The 17,256-nt window shown below is 45.4% G+C and overlaps 1 protein-coding gene and 1 long non-coding RNA gene across 2 annotated transcripts in view; one reads left to right on the top strand and one right to left on the bottom strand.

The window, feature by feature from the left end:
* PLCL1 (phospholipase C like 1 (inactive)) overlaps positions 1-8,899 on the top strand; it is a 179,502-nt gene extending 170,603 nt beyond the window's left edge. Inside the window, exon 6 of the mRNA XM_086897064.1 lies at positions 7,152-8,899. Within this exon, the coding sequence (XP_086753190.1) occupies positions 7,152-7,334 (183 nt within the window). The 3' untranslated portion in view covers positions 7,335-8,899. The remainder of the gene's footprint in view (positions 1-7,151) is intronic.
* A 2,879-nt stretch (positions 8,900-11,778) lies between these two features.
* On the bottom strand, positions 11,779-16,968 carry LOC111931968 (uncharacterized). Its single transcript, XR_002865862.2, has 2 exons — positions 16,878-16,968; positions 11,779-11,953 (listed from the first exon to the last, which is right to left on the bottom strand). It is a non-coding gene; the product is annotated as an uncharacterized LOC111931968 (long non-coding RNA).
* Positions 16,969-17,256: the final 288 nt, after the last annotated feature.

Here is a 17,256-nt window from a genome sequence, read left to right on the forward strand (position 1 = left end):
CACATAATTTGGGAATATGAAAGTGGTGGACCAGCAGTTTTGTAATAACCGGGCAGCCTTGCCCAGTGTGGTGGAGTGGTGGCTGTCTCTTGGTATCCAGCACAACCATTTAGATTTTAACTGCACCCTTCCAACAGCTGGAAAAGAAGGAAAGAAATGGTGTGGGCATTTATAGTAAGGAGTGCCATACCAGCAAAGATAGGACAGTGTTCCCTCTTCCCAACCATTTATGTCATACCATGTGCTCTGGGATTGACTGCTTGGCTGCTCAATGAACTGTCACCAGCCTCTTAGAAAACTAACCAGGCTCATGCAGAGCAGCTCTGTAAATCCCTTTAAGTCATCCTCTCCAATGCAGACCTTTGGGGTGGGATGCAAATGGCAAATTAAATCAGTGTAAAAGTTTTGGGTTTTGTGTGGGATGGCCTAATATTGAACAACTGTCAGATTGGTCTAGTTCAGGAGTTTAAATAAAAGTAATTAAAGTGAGAGAGATGTGGTTTTCAGGTAATGTGAATGTTGTTTTTAACACACCACATTTACATGGTTAACATCAGGCTCCATCCCTGGGTCTGGCTACCCACCTGCAGTCACGAATCCACGGGGTGTGCACAGCGCATGGCGTGTAATGCCATTTGAGCCACAAGTGAGGTGAACATTTGGTCTGAGTTACAACTTGGGGCCATTCTAATTTCTGCTGACTTTGCTCATTGTTAATTTATTCATTCAGTCTATTTATTATAATGTATTTACTAATTTTTATTAACTTTCTCTGTGTCCCTTTGCTATGGTATCTGAACCCCTAGAGAGATTTGTGTCTCAAAGAGGACCAGGCTGATCCACTGCAACAAGCCATTCATGGCTGAATGGGCTTTGTGCAAGTGCCATAATCCACATTCCTGCCCACTTTCCCTTGAATTACTAAGAGACCTGCTTTGCTATGGGACCAGATTGTTTTGGAGTTGCCTTGTGAATTTTCCCAGCCACCTGGAGTAATGCTGGTGTTGTCCTCTTGTCCCTTACAACTGGATGCACTGAAGAAGATACTGTGCTTTGTAAATGGTATTTGCAGAGATGGTTGCTCCTTAGCTCTTGTCCCAGCAGTTGTCCTTAGGTTAGGTGCTGCTGCCGGGAAGCTGCTGACTGGGATGCATCACCTTAGGGCTGAGTGTCTTGGCAAGGAAGTGAGTGCCCTCAAGGCCTTGAGTGCTTCTTGCAGGTGTGGTTTTGGTTTTGAGACTCATGCAAGTATCAGGTGCAAACAGGATTTTTCTTTTCCCTGAGTAAGGAGTTGGGACATACAGAGCAGTCAGGGCTGGATATGTGCTTCCCAGTGCTTTTCCTGGAAAAAGGAGCTTGGGTTTCTACTTGCTCAGCCCCCCGTGCAGTGAGAGACAGGCAGGAAAGCCTGGAGCCAGCATCCATGTGGCTGATTCATGAAGTGAATGGAGAAAAGATGACATGAGGAATAATTTGGGTTAGATACAGAATTTGTAAGAGACTGTTCCTGTTAACTATCCAGCTTCTCCTCTTTGTCATCATCCTCAGCCTTGTTCTCCTAGGCATTCTAGCTGCTGGCTGCAGTGCATTGAGCAGATCAGCCCTAGAGCTCTGACCTTGTTGCTTGACACAACCTTCAATCATTTCATTTGGTTTGTCTATCAAAACTGCACACAATGATCTGTTTCGCAGTAGTTATGCTTTGCTGCTCTTGCTTACAGAGATTTAATACTTTATATACAATGGTGACTGCCTTTCCCTCGCTGGATGTTTTCTTTTCCATACATCTCGGATCTGTTCTCTATGTGATATAATTGATTCTCAGTTGTTTCCTTGCAAATTTTTGCTAGACCCCACTTTGGGAAATGGGAGAGAAGGTCTCTGGCTGTCAGTAACATGCTGATATGCCAGGAGGAGATGCTCAGTTTGATATCTGAAATCACCAGCACACCCTGCAAAATGTGATGACTCAGGCCCCAGCGAGCACTCGGTCGGATCGCCTGATTTACTCAATGTCAAAGTTATTGTTGGTTCAGCCAGGTAGAAACAAGCTCTTGCATTTGGTTTACAATGGGTAAGCGAGAAGCTGTGCCCCTTAAATGATACACCAGTAGTACAAGGAATGCCATTTAAGTGCCATCTTTTATATTTGTGGCCTTTTTATTTTGCTGGCAGGAAGTGAATTTCTGCTGTGCAAGGGTTTAAAGATAAACTGACAAGTAACATTTGGACCCTGCTTTTCCTGTGGTGTAATCATTTTTGTAATCCTTTATTTTTCAGGGTGTGAGGAGTGATTATAGCTTTGTGTCTAATCTTTGTGTACAGTAATTTTTCATGCCAACATGTGCATTATGATCTCTGTCACAGACAATAAAGCAAAACTGTTGACAAGCTATCTGCAACAATGAAAAGGGTGGGTTTTTACAGTCTGCATTGATTCAGCAACACTATGTTGTTGGAGTTGTCTGTTCTGAAATGTGAATGTATAATAATCAAATTCAAATCAATTGTTCCCACATTTAACTTTGAAGGAGGCATGGAAAAATATCTGCTTTTTGTAATAAGTTTAACATAACAGTCTAATCTTTTCATTAATGATTTCCTACTCAAGATTACATTTTCAAAGCCATATGCGATCATTTAATTGTGTGCCTCCTTATTAATATTAAACAGAATTAGTCCTACTTTGAAAATGCACCCCTTGCAATAAATGCTGCCTCCATGCAGAGTATCCCAATGTGAGAGCAGCTCTCCAGCATTTGGAGTCCCTTGGCACAGATTTTCACTGCTGTTACCATGCCTGTGTTGCCTCTGAAATGTGGAGTGGTGTTGTGCTTGCGGCTGTTTTATTTGACTGTGTCTGGCTTTTTCAACCACCCACTGGCATCCACTGGCAGCCTCTGGAGATTTTACTTTGTGATTAAATAGTAATGAGAGAGCTTGATTCCTTGAGAATAAGTTAAAAAATAACAATAATATCACGAGCATGATGTAGGATGGTGTTAAGACCTCCATTATTTGTTTGTATTTACTCAGCCCTTGAGGATTGTCAAGAAAAGCTCCCATAATGTGCTATCAGAGAATGTGTCTGCTCAGGAGATAAGCAACTGTCTGCTTTAGCAAGCAGCAGATTAGAAAATGGCTTTCACAGCTACTGCTTCAGCTTCCCTGGAAACACAGCCAGTTTGGAACGCCAGGAAATCCCCATTGCTCAGCATGGGATTTTCTGCTTCACCCTGAGCAGTGCAAGGTGCTCGTGTGGGGCACCAGTCACTGCAATTCCCTCCTGCTGGGCCTTCAGGGTCCTCCTGCAGCCCCTGGTGCTGGCATGGGAGCTGCCAACACAGAGGCTGAGGGTGCTGCCAGTGCCATGACTGGGGTCCCCAGGGTGGGGGTGCCCACCTCCTGGCCTGTGTGTTGCAGGGTGTTTCCTAGAAAGCATAGAAATAGTAATTGTTAGTGTACATGCCCATATATTTATATTTAATATAAATATAATATAATGGTGGAAATATACATGCAGTGTATATAAAAGAAATAATATTGTGACGTTGAAAACAAAATGGTGCCATTCACCTAACCCAGCTTTCATTTCCCCAGCTCCAGAGCGGGTTGCTGTTGGATATAGAGCTGTCATCTTGACTCATAAAAACTTTGGTATTTGATATGGAAAAAAACAACTGAACCTACAATTATATGGAATTTCTCCCATTTACAGCCATTGCTAGTGTCTGTCTAGAGCTGCTTGTGCTTCTTAAAGCCTTTCATGGCTAGTCACGGAAACAGAACAATATTTAAAACCATGTCAGATTATGGGTTTTCTAAGCAGTATTAACCTGTCAAGGTAAAGGCTTATAATCTTGCAGTTGCTTGACAAGCTGCATTATTTGTCCTGTAATGTTAATTTGTGCTGAGGCTCTGCAGTTCAGTGTAGTTAGGTGTGTGAAACCTGACTTTTTATGTTCCCTAAGGCTAAATGAAAATGGACCCCTTGATCAGTTTTTGTTAGAACACTTGATGGGTCTTTCCTGGCTTAATTCACTGTCCTGCCAAATGCTGAGTTCAAACTTTCTCACAAGTATTTATTTTCAGAAAGGCTGATGATACCAGTAGCAGAAGGGAGATAGATGGAGAGATGCTCAAGTGGACTCTCATGGTCTCCCCTTGTCTGAAAGAGAGATGCTTTGTTTGTAAGGGCAAGCAGGATGGTTCAGTGCACAGAGATGATCACAATGACCGGTTTATGAAGGTTGTTTCAATGCAATCATGCTTGTAAAGTTTACTCTAGATTCTATCCAGTATTTAGTTTGTTAAGGTGTTGACACAATTTTGCCGACATTCTTCTTAAGTGGATTATGCTCACAGCCAGTTTTTCAAAGCAAACAGATGGCTTTTCAAACGGAGCATGCACACAGATTTTTTTTTTAAAATTATGACAGCTCTGTCAGAGAGGGCTAGTTTATCATTAATTTTCTCATGACAGATAATTCAAAATAATGTTTGCTTTTTCCTCTTGCTCAAATGAACCAGCTGTTTAAAAATAAAAAACACAAGGAGACTAAGACATAAATCAGTTGGTCTGTACATGAATGGAATTGCACTATTTTGGTAAGTCCACTTCTGTTTTTAGATCACTGTAAAATAAGAATATCTTTAAAATATTGGAAGTATGCTCAGGAGGCACGTGTTTCTTCTTGGAACCTGAAGACATGTTGTGCATTGCCTCAGACAAAATCTGTAATCTGAATTGCCTGGTTACTCCAATGTGAAATCAGAATATGTATATGGGAGAGCGGGTGGCTTGGCACTTTCACGTGGGATGTGAAGTCCCTTGGCTTCTGGGGGCTTCGGATGTGAGTCTTGGAAGGGCAGAGTCAGGCTGCCATCCTCCAAGTGGTGCATCTAATCCCAAATAGTGTCTGTCCATGTGTGTCTCAGTCCCTGGACAAACACATGGTTTGTGGGCCGCCCTGAGAAACATTTCCAAGCTTTGCCCTCACCCTGGAGAGGGGTTGCTTCTTGCGCGAAGGGGATTTTTCTGTTCTTGCACATGAGCACACAGTGCTAGGTTGGCTTGGGGAAGTTAAGGCTGCAAAGCATGGTCACACTGATTTTTCTCTGTTTGATGGTGAAGTCTTTAGTGTCCTTGGTCCTGAGTGCATAAGAAATAGCAGCCAGGGTATTTCATCCTAAACCCAAACTATTTAAAACTGCCTTTGTGCAGTTTGAAGGGAAGGAAGATGTATGGAGGAGGTACACTCTGATAACATTATCATGTCACTAATGATACATATTTTGCTTATGTAGCGGTGTTGTCCCTGTCACTACAGCACTGTCGCTATTCCTGTGCCATTTGCAGACAGGGAGGGACACCAAGGTGGGCTTGGTGCTCCAGGCAGCTCTGGGGCTCTTGAATTCCTGCCTGCTATCTTTAACCATAAACAAAACCTCTGACATAAAAGCAAGCTCACAGCTACGAGAAATATCCGCTGCATAAATTATTCTTGTTTTGTTTTTTTACGCTGCGCCTGCTGACTGGATCCCAAGCTCTTTGTCTGTGTATTCCCATAACTGTCAGGCTGCCGAGACACAAATCCCTTCTAAAGAGCTTCATAGCAAATAGCACAAAGCTGCTCACGCAGTCCCAGTGCTTTTTGTTATTCTCACACTGAGTTGTATTCCCAGCATCTGGATGGTGATTTGCATCGTTCAGCAGGGACAAATTCATGACACCCGGAGATGAGGCAATCACGTTCTCAGGCACAGGCTGCCGTCCCTGGATGACGTGGTGACCCACGTGGTGTTTACCAATGCTGCAGCCTTGCAAGCCACCATTGTTTCTTGGTTGTGAACATTGTGTACAGGGGTTCAGGCCCTGTGAGTGCAGTGCCAGGCACTGGCAAAAAGGGAACTGTGCTGATCAGTGTAGGATAAATGCTTCCTCTTAGCTCTGGGAAAAGGGAGAGCAGAGATGCTCCCATTGCTGGAAGGTGTCACACTGTGACTCATCCGACACATCTGATTTGTTTTGAGAACCCAAGGAGGGGCAAGTGATCAGTCCCCTCCAGTGAGCCCCATGTCCTGCTTTTGTACCCTGTGAGGCCCATCAGGGTACCTGTGATTTGCAGGAGATCAGGTTGGCTGGCAGACATCTGGATGTGACATTTCACTTAGTGGAGGTATTCCTTATGAGTATAACCAGCTGCAGCATGTGCTGTACTTCACGCTGTACTTGGGGTGACATTAGGAGAAGAGGAGCTCAAGTTCTTACTAATACTGAATTTTAGCAATCAGATACATCTCCTGGCTTTTATTTATTTGTATTCTGTAGCTCCAGAATCTTGTCGCTTCGTGGCACTTGAGATATCAATATTGCATAAATATTCATTTTGGCATTTATGAACCCCAACTCCTTAATACAAATTTCATGTAACACATTTTTCCTGATGGTTACAAATTGGATTGACATCCTGTTAGTCGCCTCATGTTTACATGCTCTCAGAAGATATAGAAGCAGCATGTTGTTCATGAAGTCTCATTCCTATTTGCCTTGTGAAAGGTGCCAAACAAAATGGTTCAGAAGGATTCACTGGAGTGCTGTGGGATGATGTGTTTCATATGGGCACAGCTTGGCCTGCTCTGCTCAAGGAGGGCCCAAGGCTGGGTATCAAATCCAGGTGCAGGGAGGGGTGGGTTATCAGGGTCTCTCAGCTCCTAAGGGGCCCCCCTGGCTGGGAACACACAGCCATTGCCATGTGGGATCTGGTGCCAGGGAGCAGGGAGGGAACAGTGGCATGGGGGAGAGGGGTGCCATGTGCCATCACTGCCTTGGCCCTGGCAGGACCTTGCTGTTGACCGTGGAAGAAGAAATGCCTTCTCCCACTGCCTCCTTCAATTCAGGCCAAAATTACCTCCCAAGGGTGGTGACATTGAAGTCATGAAGCTTTCCTACCCTGTGCAGTGCTGGCTGCTGCCTTCCTGACTGTGCTGGCACCAAGCTGCAGGAGGGGCTTTAGTCCCATTTCCAGGGGGCAGAGCTGATTTGAGACGGGACCTGGGACATGTAGGGGCAGGAAAGCAGTATTGCTGCTTTTGGCCCTGAGCTATGTGTGCAATCCCTGACTCTGTCCTGCATGTCTGTGCATCCCCAGGGCCAAGGAGATCTCCTGAAGAACGCCAAGAACGAAGCCCTGGAGAACATGAAGCAGATCCAGCTGGCGTGCCTGTCGTGCGGACTGAGCAAAACTGGGAGCGGGCAGGCGGATGCCAAGGCAAAACGGTGCCTGGAGGCAATACAGGAGAAGGATACTGGAGATGAGAATGGGAGGCTGTGAGGGGAGGCAGAGCTGTTGCATTTGTCACAGATTTCAATAACTCTAAAACTATTTTTTTAAACCATTTAAAAATTCACACAGGAGTGCCCTCTACAGGGTGTGATAGTATTAAAATCCTCACAATGTCAGTATTTTAATGCAGTTAATTTATCCAAGTTAAACTCTGGTAGTGAGATTTCTAATGAAGCCAAGCTGTCTGTATGCAAGTGCGTGTGTGTGCGCACGTGCAAATCCTGTAGACACCCTTTCACGCATTACATTAGCCATTTGCTAATTTATTCCTTTGTCATCTTTGAATAGGCCTGTTCATTCTGAAGATCAAAACAAATTGAGAGCACTTCTGTCAGTTTTGGGCTTTATTTTACTCTCCAGCTTTTATCATTTTACTTACAGGTTACATTACTGTTATGCTGTTTAAACAAACAAACAAAACACAACAAATATCACTGATGGCTGTTCTTGTGAGGACAAAACCGGTGGTTTGCTGCAGACCCTGAAGGTGATTTTTAGTGAAGCAATTACAGCCAAGTAAACAGGATATTAAATGGTCAGAGTTGCTAGGTAGATTATCAGTAGATTTGAGGTGTATTTTTTGCTGAATTTAGCAAACTACTCTTCAGGGTACGCCCAGACAGCACATACTAACATAAGAACTAGCTAATTTAGTTTATTCCAGAAAAACATTGCTACCTTGTAGATCTGCAAGACAGCTACAGTCTTTGCTGATAGGCATTAGCCTGAGTAGTAATGATCATAGCTAGTCAGCCCTGTAATTATGGGGAGAGCTGTGAATACCCTTTGGTGGTCATGAACTCTGAAGGTGACCTTCAGGCTGTTCTGAAACACCCAGTGGTGCCAGTATTAAAAGGAAGATTTTCCAGATTTCACAAAATGTGAGCTTTAGTACAAGATGTGTGAGAGGTCAGACTTTGCTTGCCACCTTCTTCATAGATGTTGGAGTCAGCTGGATGAAACAAGCAGGCTCTGGCCTTATGTTTTCACTATGCTGTGCTAGAGATGTAAAAGCAGGGCTGAAGATCTGCTACAGGTTTAGTGTAGAGAAATAGCCTGGGGGGAAACAGGGTGCCAGAGTTTTTGTGCAGCAGCTACAAATATCCTAACACATGTCACGTGTTTGGGGTGGTTCTGAGAACTGGCTGCCTCTTTGTGCCACTGTGGAAAGGAGACAGAGAATGTCCCGAAGCAATGCATCCTCGTCCCTCCCGGTGTCCGGCCCACATGTGCTCACAACATTCATTTCAATCGTTTAAGTACTGTGCTTGAGTGGAGTATTTGTGTTACCTTTAACAGGACTAAGTGTTTCATGGTTATAAAAAAGACTATATTTATTTAAAGCATTGCTTTTATTTTTAAAAGCTACTTTTTAAATTAATTTGATTAACAAATATGCTAATTTTCTGAACTTAAAAAAAGTAATTGCTGAAAGTTTGATTGTTGGAAAAATCTTATATAGCTATTGTGTTAAGTTATTTTTGACTTCTTAATAACACTATTATGTTCATGTTGCACATTACTGAGAGAGTAAAGCTATGAAACAACTTTGACCCATGATTTTGCAGTGATTTAACACATGATCCTGGATAAAGTTGGGGTAGAATGGGTAAGCTTCTTGAGAGAATGTCCTCCTCTAACAGCAGCTGTGTTATTGCAAAGGTTGTAACTCAGGTGCCTTAAATACCATTTCAGTAAAATTTGCCATACTTGTTCAGATCCATCCCTAAACATTCTGTTTATCTCTCAATTAGATTATGAGTGTGCATTCAGACTTCACTGAGGTCTGGAGAAGTGTTTTTCATGTTTCAGGCAAGGCATAAAGCCCACAAAAATGGTGTGAGTGTGCCTGTTCAAGTTTTGCCCTCTTGGATTATGTTTGTACAAAAACAACACTTGGCCTTCAATACTTACAGTTAGGGATGATGGAAACCATAACCCCAGCACCATCAGCTGCAAAGGATCAGCCTTTGGAAAGATCCCTCTCAGAAGGGAGAGGTTGCTTCAGGAAGGGTGGGTGGCTTACCTCTTGGTGCTTCATTTAAGTCTAGAAATATTTTGATTTTCTCAGTCAAAAAGCCTGTCCTAATGTCTGTACAGGAACTGCTGGCAAAATACCTTCTCTGATGTTAGGAACAAACAAACATGAAATTACAGAGAGAAGGTCTTTCTTTCTGTGCTCTGTGTACAGGGGGTACTGCACAGCTCTCACTCTGGATGCACCCAAAGTGGCTGGATGGAAATCCCATAGCATGCACACACACCTTTCATGCCATGTTTAGCATTCATGTCATGTCCTATGCCAGGGTCATGTATTCTGTGCCAAAATACAGGAGTAGAGAGTTTGGGGCATCCTGGACTGCCCCAGGCAGTTGGGACAATTCATGGTGCTGGCACCCAGAACCCTGCATCTGAAGCAGCTCCACCCTTCCTCCTGCACCAAGGGAGGGGCTGGCAGCAAAAGCTAATCCGGCCTTCCTCTGAGCTCCTTTGAAGTCAGTGGGAGTGGAAGTGAATGATAAAGTGGCAGCTGGTATCATAAAAGTTCAGCCTTGAGGGAGAGCACATGGAAAAATCATATCCAGCATCAGCAACAAACACACACACGAGACTGAGAGCCTGGCCTTTTTGGAGAGTGTTTCATGGTGTGCCTGGCTTCTTGCAGGGGCACAGCCTCTGTCTCTGGGCCCTCTGCTGGTACAATTTGCATGATATCCTACGTGAATGGGTGGATATTATCTGTATCACTTCTATGGAAGTTGCGTCAGGAAGGTGTTACAGGCGTTTGTAGTTGTTTACAGCGTAGTTGAACAACTAGAAATTGGAGAAGTTCTCAGGGACTGGTGTGGGGAGCTGTCTGCCCTAAGGGAGCACAGGAGTACCAGGGTTCTCTCTGCCTTCATCTTTACAGTATTGGTTTTCTCTCTGTCATTCTCTCAACTGTAAGATAAGACTGATGATGTTTTCCTTCCCAGGCACAGATTAATTACACATTCCTGGAAAACCTTTGAGTTTGCTCTTGCTCTCAGGAGAACAACCAGGCACTGTAGCACCAGTGTCTGCCAAATCCTTCCACTGCTGGTGAGCACAGGTGAGGCAGCACGAGTGGAAATTGCCACTCCCAAGGGCCTTGGTCCCTCCAGGGATGTCTGTTCCATGTGCTTGTGTTTCACTCCAAAGTGCACCTTTGGTCAAGGGTGGCAGAGGGGCAACCACCTCAAAGGTGTTGAATTCCTGCAGGTTTCCCAAGCAAGGATGGGACAGGCAGCTCAGAGAGGCCCCAGCAGCACTTTCCATGGGGCACAGGACTACAGTGTGACCTGTACCTGTGAGGGGGACACTGGGGGCCATGAGAAAAAGATGGATGCAGAGGTTTCACTTGGATTTTGCTGCTAATGTACATGCATGAAGGAATCCAGCCATGAGGCATGGGAAGAGGCTGAATTAGTCCAGCTCTTCACAGACCTGATTAGTCTTAAATCAGCAGGATTAGTTTTTACCAAATTTCATGAGCTGGCATGACCAGCAGGACTTGACCCCTTTCCCCTCCCTTTCCTGAACTCAGCATGACTTAAAGCATCATGCTGTTCCACTGCTTTCTATATCATTTTTCATGTATTTAGTTCGCTGTTTTTAAAGGGATAATGCAGCTCCCCAGTGCAAAGAAGGTGAAAGTTTTGTTCCTCTTTCTGAGCTTCATCTCCCAAAATAGATCATCAGATAATTGCATGCATAGAGAGCTCTTTCCTGTGTGATATTCCATCTCTCTGTTCAGACTAAAACATTAGGTCATAGCCTTCTTGGCATCGGTCCCAGTCCTACAGGGCAACAGCAGCCTCGGGCAGGGGACTAATTCAGGAAGCTTCAGAAGAAAAAGGTGAGGGGGTCACAGGAGCAGATCTTCAGGCTCCACCACTTACTGTGGGGCTGGGCATGGTGGCCCTGGCTCATATCTCAGCAGCAGTAGGTGAAACACACCTCCAATAAAACCAGGCTTTGGTTCTCTTTGGCCCCTCTCACTGCCCAGGTAAGCGTGAAAATCCATTGGTTTCCATAACATTGTACCAGTGAAGGTGTCTCCAAATTGCCACACCAAGCAAAAGGCAGCTGGGGAGCACAGCTGGGATGCGTTTCATGGATCCAAAGTGCGAGTGCTCTTTGAGACTGTTCTGGCACAGTCCTGGCAGGTTGCCTTTGCAACAGTCTCAGGCAGAGCAGTCTTGCATTTGCTTTCCACAGCAAGTCCCTGAAAAAATGTTTCCTTTTTGAAATCATCTTGAGGGCTTTGTGAGTTCAGTAACCAAGATGTCACTGACCCGGCCAGAAATGTGATGCAAGTGCTGTCTCACCAGCTGTTCCTCTGCAACAGAGAGTACTGTGTGAACATGCCCCTGATCAAACAGGTCATGTTCTAAATGAGGATGTTACACTATTTTTGATTACTTGAAATGCTTTATGAATAAATTGCTTTTGCAGAAAATATTCATGGAGTAATTCCAAGAAAACATGCAGACATCAAATTCTCAGCAGACAAATCTTGAACAGGAGACAGTGTTGTGTTTGACAGCTGTTTGCTGTGCACAGTCCACACCATCCTCCTCTGGGAACTGGAAGAAAAATTAATTATTCTAAAGGCAAATTTGAGTTATAGATGATGTTAGAAGTTCTTTTTCCTGTTAAGTTTCACTGCAGAGACTCACTCATTTAGAAAGACACGAATATAGTATAATTGGGGAGCAAATGTGATACTTGAGGCCAGAAGTGTGCTTGGAGAGGAGGTGGCATGTTGAGTGTGCTCATGGGCTGTGCATGGGGGAGCACTGGGAGCCCAGGAGGAACCATCAGCCCCCTTGCAGTGGCAGGAAAGACCATTTGGCCAGGGAGCATTTGGTAACCGGCAGGGTTGGTTTGCACCAGCAGAAGTTTGCACAGACCTCATGGAGGGCTGGAGGTGCGATGGCAATTTGTCCTGTCCCTGACCCAAGGATTACTTGGATTTTTATAAGGATTACTCCCACTGAGGTAGGAGAAAGAGGATTAATCTGGTTTGTTTGGAAGCACATATGGGGAGAATGGAGAATAGAGATGAATTATTTGTATGCTTCCTCAGATAGCGTCTGGAGAACCAGCTACGCATAATGTAATTAAAAGCAAGATAGAAATTATGGTTCAGAGAGCAGGAGCTGCTGTGATTATTTATGATGCTGATGGATGGAGAGGGGAGTTTTGCAGTTGCAGCATTAGTGTGCCCTGCATGGGGGAAAGGCCAAGTGCTGCTGCTGCCTCCTGCACCTGGCAAAGAGGGCAGAGTATGGTTTGCTGCTATGCTTCATTGCTGGGTCCTCCCAAGAGGGAAAGTCAGTGTGCTGGAGGAGCAGAAACAGCACTGAAGAACATACCAGTATTGGCAAGTGCATTGCTTGCTGGTGTTGATGCACTCTGCCTTCAGGATTCACCAGCCCTTACTCAGCCATGCTTTGCTGGTTTGCAGCAGCCTTCCTCCCACAAGGTGTTTCCAAAGCCATTGGACATCTGGTTTGCTCCTTCTCTTTGTGCTCCTTGATGGATTCTAGTTTTTATGGAATCTGAGCAGCAAGAAGGAAATGCTTTTGGGAACCCAGCCTGTGGCCACAGGTACCCTTCTCTGGGATGTGTGGGGCTGCTCCCTCAGAGACTGCCTGGTGAGGCTGTTTTTAGGAGGCTCAGATCAACCATAGCAACAGGAGGCTCAGCTCCTACAAAGCCAAGCTGTAATTTCACCTGCTGATGCTGTGACTACATTTTGCTGGTATCTTGTCTGTAAGTAGCTGGTTATCCACACAAACTGCTCTGCTGATTCCTGGTGAGACCCATCCCAGTTTCCCACTGCCTTGCCATGGCAAGCAGTATGTTGTCCGAACTCCTGAGGGAAGGGGTGGCAGCACTGTTTCAGGACTGCTCTTAGACTGTGGTGTGGAAACAGAGTTACTCTGAAGGATTTGATGCATTGACCAAGAAAACCATCTAGGGATGTACAGAAACAGGCAGCTGATGATGTGGCACAGTACCCCTTTATCAGATCAGCTGAAACATTTTGGAAGCAATTGACTACAGAATTGAATTGCCATCAGAGTAAACCGAAAATGCTGACTCCATGAGACTGGTTTGCAAACTGTGTTTGAGGTTGGCTTGGCCTTGCTTCAAGGCTCATGCCCCTTAGGGCAAGCAGAAGATGATCCTTTGGTTCTGGAAAGCCTGCTTTGGTATTTAGGGTCTGAGCAGAGGCAGCATGTGTGTAACTGCCTGCAATTCAGCATGCTGGGGGAACCAGCAAACCCAGGTGTGTCTTTTTTGGTTACTGATTCTTACTTGATATTTCTTAACAAGGTGATTGCAATTAACCAGTAGCTGTGATTCAGTTGGAATTGCCCCCTCCAGGTCTTGAGGAGATATGTGAAAACTCACACCGTGGTCTGTGACACACTGTGCACGGAGGCTGTTGCCTGGAGATTTTTTTTTGTTAATGCTTAAAGGTCATAATTACCATCAAAGGAACACAAATATCCACAGGAAAAATGTTTCTACCAGGCATCAAATCAAGGATAGGTGAAAGTCTCCAGTGTGGAGTCAGATGACAGCATTAATGAAGACAAAATGGTATCAGTTTTGATTTCTCTCATTATTTGTGTGAATCTGGATGTGAAAATTGACTGAATAGTATTTATTAATGATGTGTATGGAAAAGAGGCTTAGGCCTGGTGAAGAATTTTTATGGGGTAGCTTTACATTTTGGAGCCTCTGGGATCCCAGCTGTCCAGCAAGGAAAATACTGCTCATGTGTCCCTAGTTTCTAAGGGAGCAGATAGCTCTAAGATCTGCCCTTTTTTCTGGTAGGTGAGCAGAGCGCAGACAATACTCAGAGCCATATCCTGGAGAGGCTCAGGTGCATCCACGTGTGATACCCTCCAAACACAGGGAGCTCCTCAAGAGGGGGCCAAGGGGCTCCAGCTTGGAGAAACTGCACAAACAGCAGCATCTCAGCCTGATGGGGAGAGCAGGGAGTCTCCTGAGCACCGCCTGGAGCTGCAGTTCTGGGCATGAGGCTGCCAGCCATGTGACTTGCCAGAAGGTGTACTCTCGTACAAGGTCAGGTGGTGTATATCTATGGTCATTTGTCAGGTTCTTTGAACAAGAAAATCCAGGGAAGCTGGCGGGGATTCAGGTGACCCTGCAGACATAGGGGCAGATGTCTGCATGTGGCTGCTGTTTGCAAAGAACAGTTTTGTCATAATAAATTATTGAGTCATGAAATTAATTTGCAAATCTGCAAAACCAAAGGACAGGGAAAATGGGTGGCTTTCAGTCCCACAGCCCTTGTACTCTCTGTCTCGGGCACTGGGGCCTGAGGTGGACTGTGGCTCTGCCATGGGGTGACCAGCTGAGAGAACCCTGTGTAGCAAATCACGGAGAAAGTCGCAGGGAGGAAATGGAGACCTGTCAGGAAGCTAAAGTGACACATCTTGTTTTGTATGGTACTAACATTGCAGTGTGGCCTGATGGGAACATGACAATAATCTGCAAGATACTGCAGTAGGCACAAGGACAGTTTCCTGAAATTTGTGAGGTCAGCACTGGGAGTCCTAGGGTGTCTCTGCTTTCCCACGTAACTTGTTTCAGCCCCCACAGTGAGGCAAATTAACCTTTTCCCTTTTATAGCATATCATGAATCCTCTATTTTTCCTGCTTCACTGAAAACAGTTGTACCTTCTCCTGGGAAAGGGAAATTAATTGTAAGGAGTTCAAAGAACAAAAGCTGAGCAGGTGGCTTTCTAGATTATACACTTTTCTTGGCAAGAACTGCTTCTCTGAGCAATGTGCCTTCCTGCAAAAGTGAAACACCAAGAGCACTCAAATTCCCTGGGACAGGAGCAGCAGCAGCTGGAGAGTGAAGGCTCTGCAGAGTGAAGCTGAAAGGATGAATCTGTTTAACCGCACATCCCATTAAAACCGGCGGCTGGACAGAAAATTGCCTCTAACGGCATCCAGAATGGCTGAGACGTCAGACAGGGATTTAAGGCCGTTGCCTGTGTGATTATGTCTGCCAGAGAGACTCAGTGTGGAGCACAGCCCTGCCTCTGCCTCCTGCCAGGGTGCAGGGTCAGCCCTGGAGCACAGACAGAGTGGGGCAGTGGGGCCTGGCACCTGCCCTGCTCAGCACTGGGGATGATGCACGGGGGGGATGCCAGAGCGGGGTGAGAGCCTCTGAGCTCGCGTGTACTTCAGCAAGTGAATGTCTTCATCTTGGAAAAGGCACCTCAATCCCATGAGGTCCCTGCTGAGTGCTTGGTTTGTGCCAGATGGCAGTGGAATAGGCCATAAAAGCACCGTTTTTGTAGTGCCCATGCAAGGAGGGGAGAGTTTTGCCCTCTTTTCCTGGAAGAGCTCCTGTGGGACTTCTGGACTCCTGTGGCTGAGACTGTCATTATTTTAACAGTATTGTATCCTGCTGCAATGTTTGTGCATCCTGCATCCATCAGGTGGGGCAGTGTGTGCTCCCTGGACACACGAGGGACATGGAGACAGTGCAGAATTTGGCTGATGGGGACCTGAGGTCTGTAGCAGAGCAGGGAACCAAACTTCTCCCCAGGAATGCAGTGCAGATCTTTGCCTTTCCCATGCAGCCCTGTTCTCTGTGTACTACCAAGTACAAGATAAACTTTTAACCTCAGGGTTAAGCTTTTCTTTAAGACAGATGACAGAGAGATGATGAGGGATAAAGGTAATTAATGATATCACTCTGTCTTTCAAATACAGGTTGTTTTGTGAGTGATTGGACAGAAACTTCTGAAAGCAGAATTTAAGCAGGCATAAGATTAGCCAAGATTAGTAAGGATTTCTGCCTGATAGCCTAAATCTAAAGTCTTTCAGTTAGTAATCCTTCTTTCAAGTCAATGAATTTTCTTTTAGGAAGGAAAAAATAAAGGTTATACAAGAGAGTTCAAGAGTTTCACTTATCATGTGGAAGGATTTAGAGCTGTTTCCAGTGCCTAAACTGCTTCCACCATTTAAGGGAGCCCATACCGTTGTCTCAGAGGAAGCTCCTCTTGTGCTGTGCTGATGCTTACATGGAGAGTTGCCCAAAAATGCTTCAGTTACAGAATTTTCCTGGTCCCTTCATATAATGGTATCTGAGTTCATCCTTTAGGACAAGATGACATACATTTTTTTCCTCAGAGATTGTTCTACGTGGAAACCCCAGTCTGCATAGCTTGAGCACAGGCTGCAGGTCAGCGGAGTCTGTGTGGACCAATGACTACACTTTGCTTCAGTAAAATTGCCTGTGTATCACACTGATGGTGGGAGTTTTGTGCTGAAGGGGCACAAAGGCTTCTTGCAACTGAAGCACATTCCCACCATGAGTAGGACATCCCTGCAAAGGGCTCTGCACTGGCAGTGGTGTGCTGTGAGCTGGGCTGCATGTCATGAAGGCCATTTGCCATCCTCCTGCAGGCTCACACAAGGTACCTCAGGTTCAAAGACCTGTGCAGTTACCTGGGTCTCATTTTTTGGTGTTTCCTAGTAGATGATGAGGAACTTTGCTGGGATGCCAGAAGGTCGTGCCTGACTGCAGCAGACGTGTCCTGTAGGATGCAGAGGGAGAGGCTGGCAGAGCTGACCTGTGCAGGGAAGTTAAGAGCCTTCTCCTTAAACAAAAACTGTGAGCCCTTTGCTTTCCCCTTCAGAAAAGTGGGCTTTGCTGCTCCTCTTCCACCACCATCTTCCCCTAGTTAGCAATTTCCTGACTCTGCTTTCTGCATTTTATTCTCCCCTGTCCCTTTTTTCCCTTCTCCACTGTGAGTAAGGTGCTGCTCCCTGGCAGTTGCCATAGAGACAACACTCTTACCTCTGCTTTTCTCTTCTGCCCCTCTAG

Source organism: Cyanistes caeruleus, chromosome 7 (genome assembly GCF_971803275.1).
Source record: "Cyanistes caeruleus chromosome 7, bCyaCae1.hap1.1, whole genome shotgun sequence".
Taxonomy (NCBI): Eukaryota; Metazoa; Chordata; class Aves; order Passeriformes; family Paridae; genus Cyanistes; species Cyanistes caeruleus.